General features: G+C 47.2%; 1 protein-coding gene across 1 annotated transcript in view; it reads right to left on the minus strand.

The window, feature by feature from the left end:
- The window catches only part of SMAD6 (SMAD family member 6), a 78,700-nt gene extending 71,188 nt beyond the window's left edge, over positions 1–7,512 (minus strand). The window contains exon 1 of the mRNA XM_073618293.1: positions 5,712–7,512. Coding sequence (XP_073474394.1) covers positions 5,712–6,120 — 409 coding nt within the window. The 5' untranslated portion in view covers positions 6,121–7,512. The remainder of the gene's footprint in view (positions 1–5,711) is intronic.
- Positions 7,513–16,523: the final 9,011 nt, after the last annotated feature.

Below are 16,523 nucleotides of genomic sequence, written 5' to 3' on the forward strand. Positions count from 1 at the left end.
AAAAAGACAAATCCAATCCAAATAAAAAAGGCATCATGCAATCCCATATACACAATCCTTCAGCCACAGCTGATCCAGAGGAAGGCGAAAAACCCCAGCAACCCTACAGCAGGGCAAAAAAATTCCTTCCTGATCCCCCGAGAGGCAAATCGGATTTTCCTGGATCAACTTTCCCCATAAATGTCAGTATCCAGTTCAATTTATGGTTGTTAGGCCACTCCACCCTGTATACATCATCAGCACTGCGGCAAATACCTCATTTCACTGCCGAGATTGCGATCACATGACTGGCCAGCTTACTCCTTTCCTCCTCTGAGAGATGCAGCAGGCGGGGCTGAGATTCCCCTGCTGATATCAGTCTGGAGGGGGGGGGGGGGGGGGGGGAGGAGGAGAGAGCTGGCTGATCATGTGATCACAATCTCGGCTCTTAAAGCGGTTGTATACCCAAATTTGACATTTATACCTACAGGTAAGCCTATAATAAGGCTTACCTGTAGGTAAAATTAACTGTATGTACAGTTTAGGAGATATTCCTTTCGCATGCAACCGCTAATGTCAGCGGCGCATGCGATCTGAATGCCTGGCTGAAGGTCCGGCAGACGCTGCCGGACCTTGACGGAAAGAAAACTCCCACGCGCATGTGCCGGAGCCACGAACCCTGAAGACACGCCGAGGGCAAGATGTCAGCTCCCTCTGCGTGGACCGGGCTTTGATACGGGTTCTTTGGTCTGCGGTATTTCATAATTAGCTAGTATGTGCTGAAAACGTGTAAGTTCACCTCTACACGAAAAATGAAAAGATGAACTACTACTAACTAATCTAGCTAAACCTCCGGATCCCGCGGCACATAGCGGCTGCGATACCCGGTGATGCGGGTGTAGCGGTCCACACATTGTAATACACAGCCCCGGAATGAGCATACAACATAATACTTGCAATGGCAAGCGTTCATTGGTGACCAATAGGAGGCGCATCCGAGATCTTCTTCTTCCAGTAAGATGCCCCTAAAAAAAAAAAAAAAAAAAAAAGGGTACTGCTTCTCATTGGTCGGCACGGTTAGTTGGGCGCTTGCCATTGCGAGCTCAAAGATCAATAGGTGATCCCCATTGCGAGCATTATAACGGATACTCACTCTTGGCCTGTGTATTGGGGTGTATGGAGCGCTACTCCAGGGATTTCATGGATGGCAAATTCTAGGATATCCAGAGTGAGCGAATCTTCATGGAAAGGTGAACTTACCCTTTCTGCCACTATTTATTTACAAGTAAAAATCTGTATTTTTTGCTAGAAAATTTACTTAGAACCCCCAAACATAATAAAAATATATATATTTTAATAAATAATAAATTTAATATACAATAAAAATATATATATTTTAATAAATTTAATATACAATAAAAATATATATATTTTAATAAATAATAAATTATATATATATTTTTTTGTTTTTTTTTGTTTTTTTTAATCCATTGAATTGTATCTTTTTTTTTTTTTTTTTTTTGTTTAAATTGTGTTTGAAAGACCGCTGCGCAGATACCGTGTGACATAAAATATTCCAATGACTGCCATTTTATTCTCTAGGGTCTCTGCTAAAAAAATAAAAATTATTATTAAAATATATATATATATATATATATATATATATATATATATATATATATATATATATATATATATATATATATATATATATATATATATATATATATATATATATATTTTTTAATAATAATTTTTATTTTTTTAGCAGAGACCCTAGAGAATAAAATGGCAGTCATTGGAATATTTTATGTCACACGGTATCTGCGCAGCGGTTTTTCAATAGCAATTTAAAAAAAATAAATAAAATTCAATGAAAAAAAATAAAATAAAAATAAAACAGTAAAGTTAGCCCAATTTTTTTGTTTAATGTGAAAGATGATGTTACGCCAAGTAAATAGACACCCAACATGTCACGCTTTAAAACTGCGCACACTCGTGGAATGGCGATGAACTACGCTACGTAAAAATCTCCACAGGCGACGCTTTAAAAAATTTTAACGGTTACCAGTTTAGAGTTACAGAGGAGGTCTAGCGCTAGAATTATTGCTCTCAATCTAACGATCACGGTGATACCTCACACCGTTTACATTTGCAGGCGCGACTTACGTAATGCGTTTTCTTTGGAACGCGAGCATCCTTTGTGACAGTAATAGGCAGTGACAGGTACTCTTTATGGAAGGATCTAAAAGACCCCAAACCCCTCCACTGCACTCAAAAGGGGTTGTAAACCCTCAAAGTTTTTCAACGTAACGCATTCTATGTAGTGCAGCCGCCGCCCCTTCAGAGCCCCCCCTTCTGCTTACCTGACCTCAATCGTTCCAGAGAGGGGGGACGAGGCCAGCAGCTCCAGCCACTGTCTCGGGTCCTCATTGGATAGATTAATAGCAGAAGGAGCCATTGGCTCTCGCTGTTGTCAATCAAATCCAGTGACACGGGAGCCGGGGCCGAGTCCTGCTGTCTGTGTCAATGGACGCAGCAGCAGGACTCACCAGCGCGCCCACCCGAGAAGAGGAGGAGCTAGGAGCGCCGCAAAAAAGAAGGATCGAGGGCCCCTCTGTGCAATACCCTTGCACAGAGGAGGTAAGTAGAACATGTTTGTTATTAAAAATAAATAAAAAAAAAAAAAAAAAAAAAACACACAAGAACCTTTAAATTATTCAAAACGCCAAGATCAGCGTTTTTGAATACCGTCATTTTTTTTTTTTTTTTTTTTTTTCCAAATTGGCGCTGTTGGTGAGTAAACCGGAAAGTGACGTCGCTTCCGGGTTTCTACATCGAAGACCCGAATTCGGCTTTTTCCGGGACTCCGGTCAGCCGGCGGTAGGGAGACCCAGGCGGAGCGGCGGGACGGTATGTCCCCTCCCACTGCTTGTAATAATAGCCGAGCGGCTGATTAGACACATCCATTATTACCAGAAAGCCATCAGTTGGCTTAAAAAAAAAAAAAATGGTGCCGGGGTGAAGCCTGCAGAGGCATATTGTACCGCTACAAACACTCAACAGAATGACGTACAGACACGCAATTTTGCAGGAAGAGGTTAAAGTGGAATTGGTGGAAAAAGTGGGAACCCGTATAAACAGTGATGGTGAACCTCGGCACCCCAGATGTTTTGGAACTACATTTCCCATGATGCTCAACTAAACTGCCGAATGCTTTGGAAATGTAGTTCCAAAACATCTGGTGTGCCAAGGTTCTCCATCACTGCTATAAGGTTTATATACTTACCTATTTTAGCCCGCTCCCATCCGGTCACATGACCCCCATGTCAGTCAACGGTGGCTGCAGGGGAGAGGAGGGAGCACCCAACAATGGCTGTTAAATCCTGGCGTGATGACGTCACTCATAGACTCCTATGGCCCATCTGCTGTTGGCGCTCCCTCCTCTCCCCTGCAGCTGGATGACACAGGGGAGCCGGATTCCATGACCAGAGAGGACTGATAATAGGCAAGTGTATAAATCTTTCTTACACAGGTTAGTCAGCATAGGTGTTAGGAGGGGGGGGGGGGGGGACTAGTTAGGTTTAAGCCCAGTAAATCCAATGAAAAACACCACTTTCAAAAGCGATCCTGCAATAATCCGATTGAGAGACGACTGCGACAGTTCATGCAAAATAATCCGCAGGGACAAAAACAAAACATGTTTCTCATGCGATTCCAAATTGTATGATTTTCGTTTTAATCGGTAAAGTATTTGTCCAAAAAAAATAAAGATATAATAATAATAATAATAAATAATTCGAAAGAGCAAGACCCCGCATGCTCAGGAATGAAAGAACACATGACATCACTTCTGAAGTTGTATTCTGTCGTAGGAGAATTTTAGAAACTTTAGTAACCTCCTCATTTGATACGAGACTAGCATGAAAAAAATAAATAAATAAATAAAAAGGGGGGGGAGGGGGGTTGGGACGATTATTTGTCCGATATTCTCATCACGTGTATCGGGCTTAAGGGCCAGTTCACACCACATGCAGTTCAGTGCATTTTTTTTCCTGCATCAAAAACGCATGGAATGTAGGTTATATGGTTTCCAATGGGATAGTTTGCACCAGTGCAGTGCGTTCCAGAGTAATCCAGTTCCAGGAAAAGAAAAAAAAAAAAAAAAGTAGAACATGCTGCATTTTTCCTGCCCTGGACTGTACTGGAACTCAGTAAAATACATCAAAAATGCACTGGACCCCAGTACAGTGGAGAAAAAAAAAAAAAAAAAAAAAAAAAGGAAGGACACACCTGCAATGTATCCGGAAATGCATCAAAAACACACCAGGACGCGTCAAAAGCGCACATACAAAAAAAGCATCTGGAACAAATCTGGAGTACGTTTTAGTGGTGTGAACCGAACCTAAGGGCTGGTTCACACTACAAACAAAAAAAACAAAAAAAACAAAAAAAAAAAAAAAAACGCACTCCAGATTTCGTCCGGATGCGTTCCAGATGCTTTTCTGCATGTGCGGTTTTAAACCGTTTTTTGTGAGTTTTTGGTGCATTCCCCCCCATCTTTTTTCTTAACCTTAAAAAAGAACATGTGCATTTTTTATGTGTTTTACAGCATTCCAGTACAGTCCAGTGCAGGAAAAATGCAGCATATTCTACTTTTTTTTTCTGGAACTGCAAGCACTGGTGTGAACTATGCCATTGAAAATCATATAACCTACTTTCAATGCGTTTTTAATGCAAAAAAAAAAAAAAAAAAAAAACGCACTGGACTGCATGTGGTGTGAACCGGCCCTTATGGTGGAATTCTACTTTCCAGAATCGCGGCAAAACACATTTCTTAAATGGCACCCCAAATGCAGTGTGCAATTCTGCCGCAATTGTCAACTCACGCAACATAACGCACTAAAAGCCGCTGCGCTGCGCTCAGGTGTGAATAGAGCCTTATAATAGAAAAAAAAAAAAAAAAATCTGCATAGCCATTCAACCAGTGAACCTTTCATGTACATTTGGGGGTTACGTTCCTAGAGCACCTGCGAATTGCGAAAAAAATCTTGAATTGTGAATGTGGTCAAAATTTTTTTTTAAAAATGGCTATTTTTATCGTTTAGCTGAATTTACGTTAATATTTATGTTACAAAGCTAGTAAATTATATTATTCCTAATAATTTAGCATTTAAAAAAAAAAAAAAATTATATATTGCCACAAAAAAAAGAAAAGAAAAAAAAAAGAAAAGAAAAAAGAGAAAAAAAAAAAAAAAAACCCACACACAAAAATTGTAGAGGATATTTGCGAACTCTGAAGGGCGACTTTGCGGGGTTGGACTGTATTCTTTATGCTAGGTTCTCTTGGGCAGTAGTAAAATATTGCATTATGGCCACTAGATGGCGCTGAGGAGCACAGCAAATATGTGTCTTTGTAATAAGAGATACAATGTAACAATTCTAGAGAACACTAGAGGGAATCAACAAATGGTTACATTTATCTGTTACTTCCCGCTATCATCTCTAGCATTAAACAGGGGTGTGTGGCGGCTCTCCAGCTGTTGCAGAACTACAAATTCCATCATGGCCTCCATTCGGGAGTCATGCTTGTAACTGTCAGCCTTGCAATGCCTCATGGGACTTGTAGTTCCACAACAGCTGGAGGGCCGTCAGAAAGCCAAAAACCATTGTTCCTGTCACCTATTTTGCACAGTGCCTGAGCCCCAGTGACGCCCATCCCCTGCACTCACCTGGGCCGCACAGCCGGCTGTAGTGGTACGGGTTGCAGCACATGCTGTTGCTGTCGGTTCCTCCGGCTCCCTGACACCCGCTCAGGGCTTTCAGTTGCCCGGGATGCTGCAGCTCCGGCCAGCGGAAGAGTCTACAGAGCAGCAGGTGAGGAGGGGGCCCGCCACCGCCGCCGATGCGGGTCACCAGCACGCAGCCCCCCGGCGCCGCCCCCCTGGACTCCACCGCCTCCAGCAGGGCGCACAGAGCTTGCTCCTTCAAACGTTTCAGCATGCCCGACGCAGCAGACCGCAGTTCAGGGGACCCGGCGGGGGGCGGCTCCGACAGACCACAGCAAGACACTCCCCCATCCCCGCCCGCCCGGCTCCGCCACAGGCGCCGAACCAGCCCGGTGCGTCTGGACTTGAACATGCGGCGCCCCCGGGGGGATGCGCCCGGGTCACCGTAGCCTCAGTGCCCGGGGCGAGCTGGGGGTGTCGGCATGCGGCTGCGTGGGGGCGGCGCGGCCTGGGAGGAGCCGTGGGGCCACGGTGGGGCTTCTAGGTGCCAGGCGCACTGCGATTCCAGGGGGTAAAAGGGGGGGGGGGGGTCTTCCACTGTGCCAGGGGCACAGCGCTACATCATAAATGCCCTCCTGTGCCAGGTGCATACAGTTCTGAGTGATCCTCCCCTGTGCCCCCTTCTAGCTTATCCCCTGCATGCCAGGCACACAGCTCAATGTCCTCAGCCAGGCACACGGCAGATCCTCCTCCGGGTAACAGAGTCAGTGCCAGGCACACGGCAGATCCTCCTCCAGGTAATGGTTCCAGGAATGCAGTTTTAGGTCCTCAGCCAGGTACACAGCAATTCCTCTTTCAGGTCATGGACTGGATGCCAGGCACACAGCAGATCCTATTCCAGGTGGCAGAGTCAGTGCCAGGCAGACGGCAGATCCTATTCCAGGTGGACTCCGTGCCAGGCACACAGGAAAATTTTCTGCAGGTGGCACCGGGTGCCAGGCACACAGCAGATCCTATGTCAGGTGATGGACTTGGTGCCAGGCACACAGGTTTCGGTTCTTCAGCCAGGTACACAACAGGTAAATGGACGCGGTGCCAGGCACGCCGCAGTTCCTCTGGGTACTAGGTGCCAGACACGCGGCAAATCCTATTCTAGGTGATGGACTAGCTCTATGTCCTCTGCCAGGCACACAGCAGTTCCTACTCTAGATAATGGACTGGATGCCAGGTGCACAGCAGATCTTATTCCAGGTGCCAGGCACAGGGCAGTTGGTGCCAGGCACACAGCAGATCTTGCAGTAGGTAATGGACTGGATGCCAGGTGCACAGCAGTTCCTCCTGGATGCCAGTTGCCCAGTCCTCAGTGCCAGGCACACAGCAGATGATGGACTCAATGCCAGGTGCCCAGGTAATCCTCGGTGCCAGGCGCACAGCAGCTCCTATTGCAGGTGATGATTTGGGTGCAGCTCCCCCTGCAGGTGATGGTCTCCTCGGTGCCAGGCGCACAGCAGCTCCTCGGGTCCCCGGTGTTCACCCCCCGGAGGTGTCACATGTCGGTGCCCTCCGATGACCGGCATCCCGGGGACCACAGCCAGGCGCACGGATGGAGGAGGAGGAGGAGGCAGCGGCGGCTCCGCACTCACATGGCACAGCGGCGGTCGGGGCCTTTGCACACAGTCCTCCCCGGTCCCGGTCACCCCGCTCGGTGCTCTCCGCTCTTTGTGCTCACGCTCTTGTCTCGCTCACACTCGGGCCCAGCACGGCCCCCCATTGGCCGCCCCGGGTCACGTGACAGTCTAGACACTTTGGCGGCTCCGCAGCTCTGACTGTTGCGCAAACAAATCTCAAGTTTCTGAACTCTTAAAGGAGCCGCACGGGGGGATGGGAGGGGGGATGATGGTCCTACCCTGTGCCTGGCTGAGGAGCAGGGCAGCCAGGGACATCTCCTCCATTGTTTTGTCCATTTACTATCCCAGAAAAGTACCATTGGAGCAATCCTTCTATGAACCCCATCCTTCCATGAACCCCATCCTTCCATAAACCCCATCCTTTCATGAACCTCATCCATCCATGAACCCCATCCTTCCATGAACCCCATCCTTCCATGAACTCCATCCTTCCATGAACCCCATCCTTCCATGAACCTCATCCCTCCATGAACCTCATCCTTCCATGAACCCCATCCTTCCATGAACCTCATCCCTCCATGAACTCCATCCTTCCATGAACCCCATCCTTCCATGAACCTCATCCCTCCATGAACTCCATCCTTCCATGAACCCCATCCTTCCATGAACCTCATCCCTCCATGAACCCCATCCTTCCATGAACCTCATCCCTCCATGAACCTCATCCTTCCATGAACCCCATCCTTCCATGAACCTCATCCCTCCATGAACCCCATCCTTCCATGAACCTCATCCTTCCACGAACCTGATCCTTCCATGAACCACATCCTTCCATGAACCTCATCCTTCCATTAACCTTATCCCTCCATGAACCCCATCCTTCCATGAACCTCATCCTTCCATGAACCCCATCCTTCCATTAACCTCATCCCTCCATGAACCTCATCCTTCCATGAACTTCACCCTTCCATGAACCTCATCCCTCCATGAACCTCATCCTTCCATAAACCCCATCCTTCCATGAACTTCATCCTTCCATGAACCCCATCCCTCCATGAACCTCATCCTTCCATGAACTTCACCCTTCCATGAACCTCATCCCTCCATGAACCTCATCCCTCTATGAACCCCGTCCTTCCATTAACCTCATCCCTCCATGAACCTCATCCTTCCATGAACCTCACCCTTCTATGAACCTCATCCCTCCATGAACCCCATCCTTCCATGAACCTCATCCTTCCATGAACCTCATCCTTCCATGAACCCCATCCTTCCATAAACCCCATCTCTCCATGAACCCCATCCTTCCATGAACCTCATCCTTCCATGAACCTCATCCTTCCATGAATCTCATCCCTCCATGAACCCCATCCTTTCATGAACCCCATCCTTCATTGCACTCCATCCTTCCATGAACCTCATCCCTACATGAATCCCGTCCTTCCATGAACCCCATCCCTCCATGAAGTCTATCCTTCCATGAACCTCATCCCTCCGTGAACCTCATCCCTCCATGAACCCCATCCTTCCATGAAACCCATCCTTCCACGAACCCCATCCTTCCACGAACCTCATCCCTACATAAACCCCATCATTCCATGAACCCCATCCCTCCATGAACCCCATCCTTCCATGAACCTCATCCCTCCATGAACCCCATCCTTCCATGAACCTCATCCTTTCATGAACCCGTTCCCTCCATGAACCCAATCCTTCCATAAAACCCCTCCCTCCATAAATCTGATCCTTCTGTGAACCTAATCCCTCTATTAACTTGATCCTTCCATGAACCCCCTCCCACTATGAACCCATCCTTTCGTAAAACCCAAACCCTCCATGAACCCCATCCAACCATGAAGCCCATCCCTCCATGAACCCGATGCTTCCATGAACCCAATTCCTCCATGAACCCAATCCCTCCATGAACCCCATCCCTCTGTGAACCCCATCCCTCCACGAACCTCATCTTTCCATGAATCCCGTCCTTCCATGAACCCCATCCCTCCATGAAGTCTATCCTTCCATGAACCTCATCCCTCCGTGAACCTCATCCCTCCATGAACCCCATCCTTCCATGAAACCCATCCTTCCACGAACCCCATCCTTCCACGAACCTCATCCCTACATAAACCCCATCATTCCATGAACCCCATCCCTCCATGAACCCCATCCTTCCATGAACCTCATCCCTCCATGAACCTGATCCTTCCATGAACCCCATCCTTCCAAGAAAAATCTCCCTCCATAAATTTGATCCTTCTGCGAACCTAATCCCTCCATGAACTTGATCCTTCAATGAACCCCCTCCCCCAATGAACCCAATCCCTCAATGAACACCATCCCTCCGTGAACTCAATTCTACCATGAACCCAGGTTTTTCCGTGAACCCCTTCCCTCCATGAACCCAATCCTCCCATAAACCCAATTCCTGCATGAACCCCATCCTTCTGTGAACCTAATCCCTTCATGAACCTGATTCTTCCATAAAATCTATCCCTCAATGAAACTGATCATTCTGTGAACCCCATCCCTTCATAAACCCAATCCCTCCATGAACCCCATCCTTCTGTGAACCCCATCCCTTCATGAACCTCATCCTTCCATAAACTCCATCTCTCCATGAACCCCCTCCCTCCATGAAACCCCTCCCTCCGTGAACATGATCCCTCTGTGAACCTAATGCCTCCATGAACCCGATCCTTCCATGAACCCAATTCCTCCATGAACCTGATCATTCTGTGAACCCAATCCCTGCACGAATTCCATTCCTCCATGAACCCAATCCTTTCGTGAATCCCATTTCTTCATGAACCCCATCCTTTCATGTACCCAATCCTTCCGTGAACCCCATCTCTCCATGAACCCCATCCCTCCATGAACCCAATCCCTCAATGACCCTTATCCCTTCATGAACCTCATCCTTTTTGTGAACCCCATTCCTCCATGAACCCGATCCCTCCATAAACCCCATCCTTCCATGAACCTCATCCTTCCATGAACCCCATCCCTCCATGAACCCCATCCTTCCATGAACCTCATCCCTCCATAAACCTCATCCTTCCATGAACCCCATCCTTCCATGAACTTCATCCTTCCATTAACCCCGTCCTTCCATTAACCTCATCCTTCCATGAACCCCATCCTTCCATGAACTTCATCCTTCCATGAACCCCGTCCTTCCATTAACCTCATCCCTCCATGAACCTCATCCTTCCATGAACTTCACCCTTCCATGAAACTCATCTCTCCATGAACCTCATCCTTCCATGAACCCCATCCTTCCATGAACCTCATCCTTCTATGAACCCCATCCCTCCATGAACCCCGTCCTTCCATTAACCTCATCCCTCCATGAACCTCATCCTTCCATGAACCTCGCCCTTCTATGAACCTCATCCCTCCATGAACCTCATCCCTCCATGGACCTCATCCTTCCATGAACCTCATCCTTCCATGAACCTCATCCTTCCATGAACCCCATCTCTCCATGAACCCCATCCTTCCATGAACCTCATCCTTCCATGAACCTCATCCCTCCATGAACGCCATCCTTTCATGAACCCCATCCTTCATTGCACCCCATCCTTCCATGAACCTCATCCCTCCATGAATCCCGTCCTTTTATGAACCCCATCCCTTCATGAACCCTATCCTTCCATGAACCTCATTCCTACGTGAACCTCATCCCTCCATGAACCCCATTCTTCCATGAACCCCATCCTTCCATGAACCCCTCCCTCCATGAACCCAATCCTTCCATAAAACCCCCCCCCCTCCATAAATCTGATCCTTCTGTGAACCTAATCCCTCCATTAACTTGATCCTTCCATGAACCCCCTCCCACTATGAACCCATCCTTTCGTAAAACCCAAACCCTCCATGAACCCCATCCAACCATGAAACCCATCCCTCCATGAACCCGATGCTTCCATGAACCCAATTTCTCCATTAACCCAATCCCTCCATGAACCCCATCCCTCTGTGAACCCCATCCCTCCACGAACCCCATCTTTCCATGAACCTGATCCTTCTGTGAACCCAATCCCTCCATTAACTCAATTTTTCCATGAGCCCAATCCCTCCATGAACACAATTCTTCCATGAACCCCCTCCCTCCAAGAACCCCCTCCCTCCATGAACCCCCTCCCTCCGTGAACATGATCCCTCTGTGAACCTAATGCCTCCATGAACCCGATCCTTCCATGAACCCAATTCCTCCATGAACCTGATCATTCTGTGAACCCAATCCCTGCACGAATTCCATCCCTCCATGAACCCAACCCTTTCGTTAATCCCATTTCTTCATGAACGCCATCCTTTCACGTACCCGATCCTTCCGTGAACCCCATCTCTCCATGAACCCCATCCCTCCATGAACCCAATCCCTCAATGACCCTTATCCATTCATGAACCTCATCCTTCCATGAACCCCATTCCTCCATTAACCTCATCCTTCCGTGAACCCCATCCCTCCATTTACCCCATCCCTCCATGAACCTCATTCTTTCATATACCCCAATTCTCCATGAAACTCCCGTGAGCCCTATTCCTCCATGAACCCCATCCTTCCATGAACCCCATCCTTTTGTGAACCCCAATTCTCCATGAACCTCATCCTTCCGTAAACTCCATCCCTCCATGAACCTCATGCCTCCATGAACCCCATCCTTTCGCGAACCCCAATTCTCCATGAACCTCATCCTTCCATGAACCCCATCCCTCCATGAACCTCATCCCTCCATGAACCCCCAATTCTCTATGAACCTCATCCTTTCATGAACCCCATCCCTCCATGAACATCATCCTTCCATGAACCCCATCCCTCCGTGAAACCCATCCTTTCATGAACCCCATCCCTCCATGAACCCCATCCTTTCGTGAACCCAATCCCTCCATGAATCCATCACTCCATAAACCCCCTCCCTCCATGAACCCGATCTTTCTGTGAACCCAGTCCCTCCATGAACCTGATTCTTCTGTGAACCCCCTCCCTCCTTGAACCCAATCCTTCTATGATCCCTATCCCTGCATGAACCCAATTCTTCCTTGATCCCATTCCTCCAGGAACCTCATCCTTCCATGAACTCCATCTCTCTGTGAACTCAATCTCTCCATGAACCCAATCCCTCCATGAACCCGATCCTTCAGTAAACCACATCCATCCATGAACTCAATTCCTCCATGAACCTGATCATTCTGTGAACCCAATCCCTGCACGAATTCCATCCCTCCATGAACCCAATCCTTCCATCAATCCTATTCCTCCATGAACACCATCCTTTCATGTACCCAATCCTTTTGTGAACCCCATCCCTCCATGAACCCAATCCCTCAATGACCCATATCCCTTCATGAACCTCATCCTTTTCGTGAACCCCATTGCTCCATGAACCCCATCCCTCCATGAACCTCATCCTTCCATGAACCCTATTCCTCCATGAACCTCATCCTTCCGTGAACCCAATCCCTCCATGAACCCCATCCCTCCATGAACCCCATCCCTCCATGAACCCGATCCTTCCATGAACCCCGGCCCTCAATGAAACTTCATTCTTCCGTAAACCCCACCCTCCATGTACCCCATCCCTCCATGAACCTCATTCTTTCATATACCCCAATTCTCCATGAAACTCATCCTTCCATGAACCCCATCCCTCCATGAACTCCATTTTTCGTGAACCCCATCCCTCCATGAATCCTATTTTTTTGCGAACCCCATCCATCCATGAACCCCATCCTTTCATGAACCCCCAATTCTCTATCAACCCCATCCCTCCATGAACCTCATCCTTCCATGAACCCCATCCCCCTGTGAACCCCATCCTTTTATGAACCTTATCCCTCTACGAACCCCATCTTTTCATAAACCCCCATCCCTCCATGAACCCCATTTTTCGTGAACCCAATCCCTCCATGAACCCATCAGTCTATAAACCCCCTCCCTCCATGAACCCGATTTTTCTGTGAACCCAATCCCTCCATGAACCTGATTCTTCTGTGAACCTCCTCCCTCCTTGAACCCAATCCTTCTATGATCCCTATCCCTGCATGAACCCCATTCTTCCTTGATCCCCATTCCTCCTTGAACCTAATCCTTCCATGAACCCCATCTCTCTGTGAACTCAATCTCTCCATGAACCCCATCCCTCCATGAACCCAATTCTTCAGTAAATCCCATGCGTCCATGAACCCAATCCCTCCATGAACCCCATCCCTGCATGACCCCCTCCATCCATGACCCCCTTCATCCCTCCATGAACCCCATCCCTCCATGAACCCAATCCTTCCATGAACCCCGCCCCTCAATGAAACCTCATTCTTCCATAAACCCCACCCTCCATGTACCCCATCCCTCCATGAACCTCATTCTTTCATATACCCAATTCTCCATGAAACTCATCCTTCCGTGAACCCTATTCCTCCATGAACCTCATCCTTTTGTGAACCCCAATTCTCCATGAACCTCATCCTTCCGTAAACCCCATCCCTCCATGAACCTCATGCTTCCATGAACCCCATCCTTTCGTGAACCCCAATTCTCCATGAACCTCATCCTTCCATGAACCCCATCCCTCCATGAACCCCATTTTTTCGTGAAGCCCATCCCTCCATGAACCCCATTTTTTCGTGAACCCCATCCATCCATGAACCCCATCCTTTCATGAACCCCCAATTCTCTATCAACCCCATCCCTCCATGAACCTCATCCTTCCATGAACCCCATCCCCCTGTGAACCCCATCCTTTTATGAACCTCATTCCTCTATGAACCCCATCTTTTCATAAACGCTCATCCCTCCATGAACCCCATCCTTTCGTGAACCCAATCCCTCCATGAACCCATCACTCTATAAACCCCCTCCCTCCATGAACCCGATCTTTTTGTGAACCCAATCCCTCCATGAACCTGATTCTTCCATGAACCCCTTCCCTCCTTGAACCCAATCCTTCTTTGATCAAGATCCCTGCATGAACCCCATTCTTCCTTGATCCCCATTCCTCCATGAACATCATCCTTTCATGAACCCCATCTCTCTGTGAACTCAATCTCTCCATGAACCCCATCCCTCCACGAACCCGATCCTTCAGTAAACCCCATCCATCCATGAACCCAATCCCTCCATGAACCCCATCCCTCCATGACCCCCTCCATCCCTCCATGACCCTGATGCTTCCATGAACCCCGCCTTTCTGTGAACCCCATCCCTCTGTAAACTCCATGCTTCCACAAACCCCATCCTTCCGTAAACACCCTATTCTTCCATGAACCCCATCCTTACGTGAAACTCATCCCTCCATGAGCCCAATGCTTCCACAAACCCAATCTCTCCATGAACCCAATCCCTCCGTGAACCCCATTCCTCCATGAACCCAATCCTTCTGTTAACCCAATCCTCCATGAATCCAAGTTTTCCATGAGCCCAATCCCTCCATGAACCTGATCCTTCCATGAACCTAATTCCTCCATGAACCCGATCCTTCCATGAACCCCATCCTTTTATGAACCCCCTCCCTCCTTAAACCTGATCCTTCTGTGAACCTATTCACTCCATGAACGTGATCTTTCCATCAATCCCCTCCCCCCATGAAACCCATCCATTCGAAAAACCCAAACCCAATCCCACCATGGATCCATCCCTCCATGAACCCCTCCCTCCATGAACCCAATCCTTCTGTGAACCTAATCCCTCCATGAACCTGATTCTTCCGTGAACCCCCTCCCTCCATGAACCTAATTCTTCCATAAACTCTATTCCTGCATGAACCTCATCCTTCTGTGAACCCCATCCCCCCATGAACCCAATCCTTCCATGAACCCCATCCCTCCATAAACACAATCCCTCCAGGAAACCCCACCCTTCCATGAACCCCATCCCTCCATGAACCTCATCCTTCTATGAACCCCATCTCTCAATGAACCCCCTCCCTTCATGAATCGATCATTCTGTGAACCCAATCCCTGCATGAACTTCATCCCTCCATGAACCCAATTCTTAAAGGGACAGTGTAAAAAAATGAAATAAATAATAATAAAATAATAATGAACAGGGATGTTTACATTCTTAGGCATAGGGATAAAAATGATAAAAAAAAAAAATTAAACAGTGTAAAAAAAAAAAATAAAATAAATAATAATTTAATTTATTTTTTTTTAAAGCGCCCCTGTCCCCTCTTGCTCATGCGCAGAAGCGAACGCATATGTAGGTCACGCCCACTCATGTAAGCGGTGTTGGCACCATGCAGGTGAGGGATCGCTGTGAAGATTATAGCGAGAGCAATAATTCTAGCACTAGACCTCCCTCCTGTAGCTCTAAACTGCTAACCTGTAAAAAATTTTAAAGCGTTTCCTATGAAGATTTTGAGGTACTGTAGTGTGGCGCCATTCCATGGGCCTGCGCAATTTTAAAGCGTGACATGTTAGGTATCTATTTACTCGGTGTAACATCATCTTTTATATTTTACCCCCAAAAAATTTAGTATATATATTATGTTTTTTTGCATTAAAGTCTTTTTTTTTTATTGCGTTTGAAAAATCACTGCGCAAATACTGTGTGACATAAAAATATTTCAACACCCACCATTTTATTCTCTAGGACCTCTGTTTAAAAAATATATAATGTTTGGGGGGTTCTGAGTAATTTTTTAGCAAAAAGATGATTTTTACATGTAGGTGAGAAATGTCAGAATTGGCCCGGTAGGGAAGTGGTTAAAGCAATGAAAAACATTCGACCAGCACAGGAAATAGCCCCATTCCACAGAACGAATGTACATTCACTTTCACTGTTTTTCACTGTCACAATTTTTTTTTTTTTTTTGTTATAAATTAGATCCCGGGATCTTTGGTAATATTGGAAGAACGATTGCGTTGTGTTTGTCAGGCGTTTTCTCTGGCTGCTCAGCAGTTGTGTGTATCAGGATGAATTGTTCCTCCACCCAGATTTATAGAGGGGTTGCTTTTTGGCAGAGTAATTCTAGAATTACTGTTCATGTTACTTATTCTGGCCACTAATTCATTTATTGTTCGTTAATAGATAACTTTTCCTATTACTCATGCAGGAACGTTTTATTTGCCGTCTGGCTACTCACCAGTCCACAGCAATTGCTATAGATATACATACTGTATGTGCAGAATTAGTAACTCAAATGCACAGCTCCCCTCAACTCAAGCCCCTCTTCTCCACTCCATC

Source organism: Aquarana catesbeiana, linkage group LG03 (assembly GCF_042186555.1).
Source record: "Aquarana catesbeiana isolate 2022-GZ linkage group LG03, ASM4218655v1, whole genome shotgun sequence".
Taxonomy (NCBI): domain Eukaryota; kingdom Metazoa; phylum Chordata; class Amphibia; order Anura; family Ranidae; genus Aquarana; species Aquarana catesbeiana.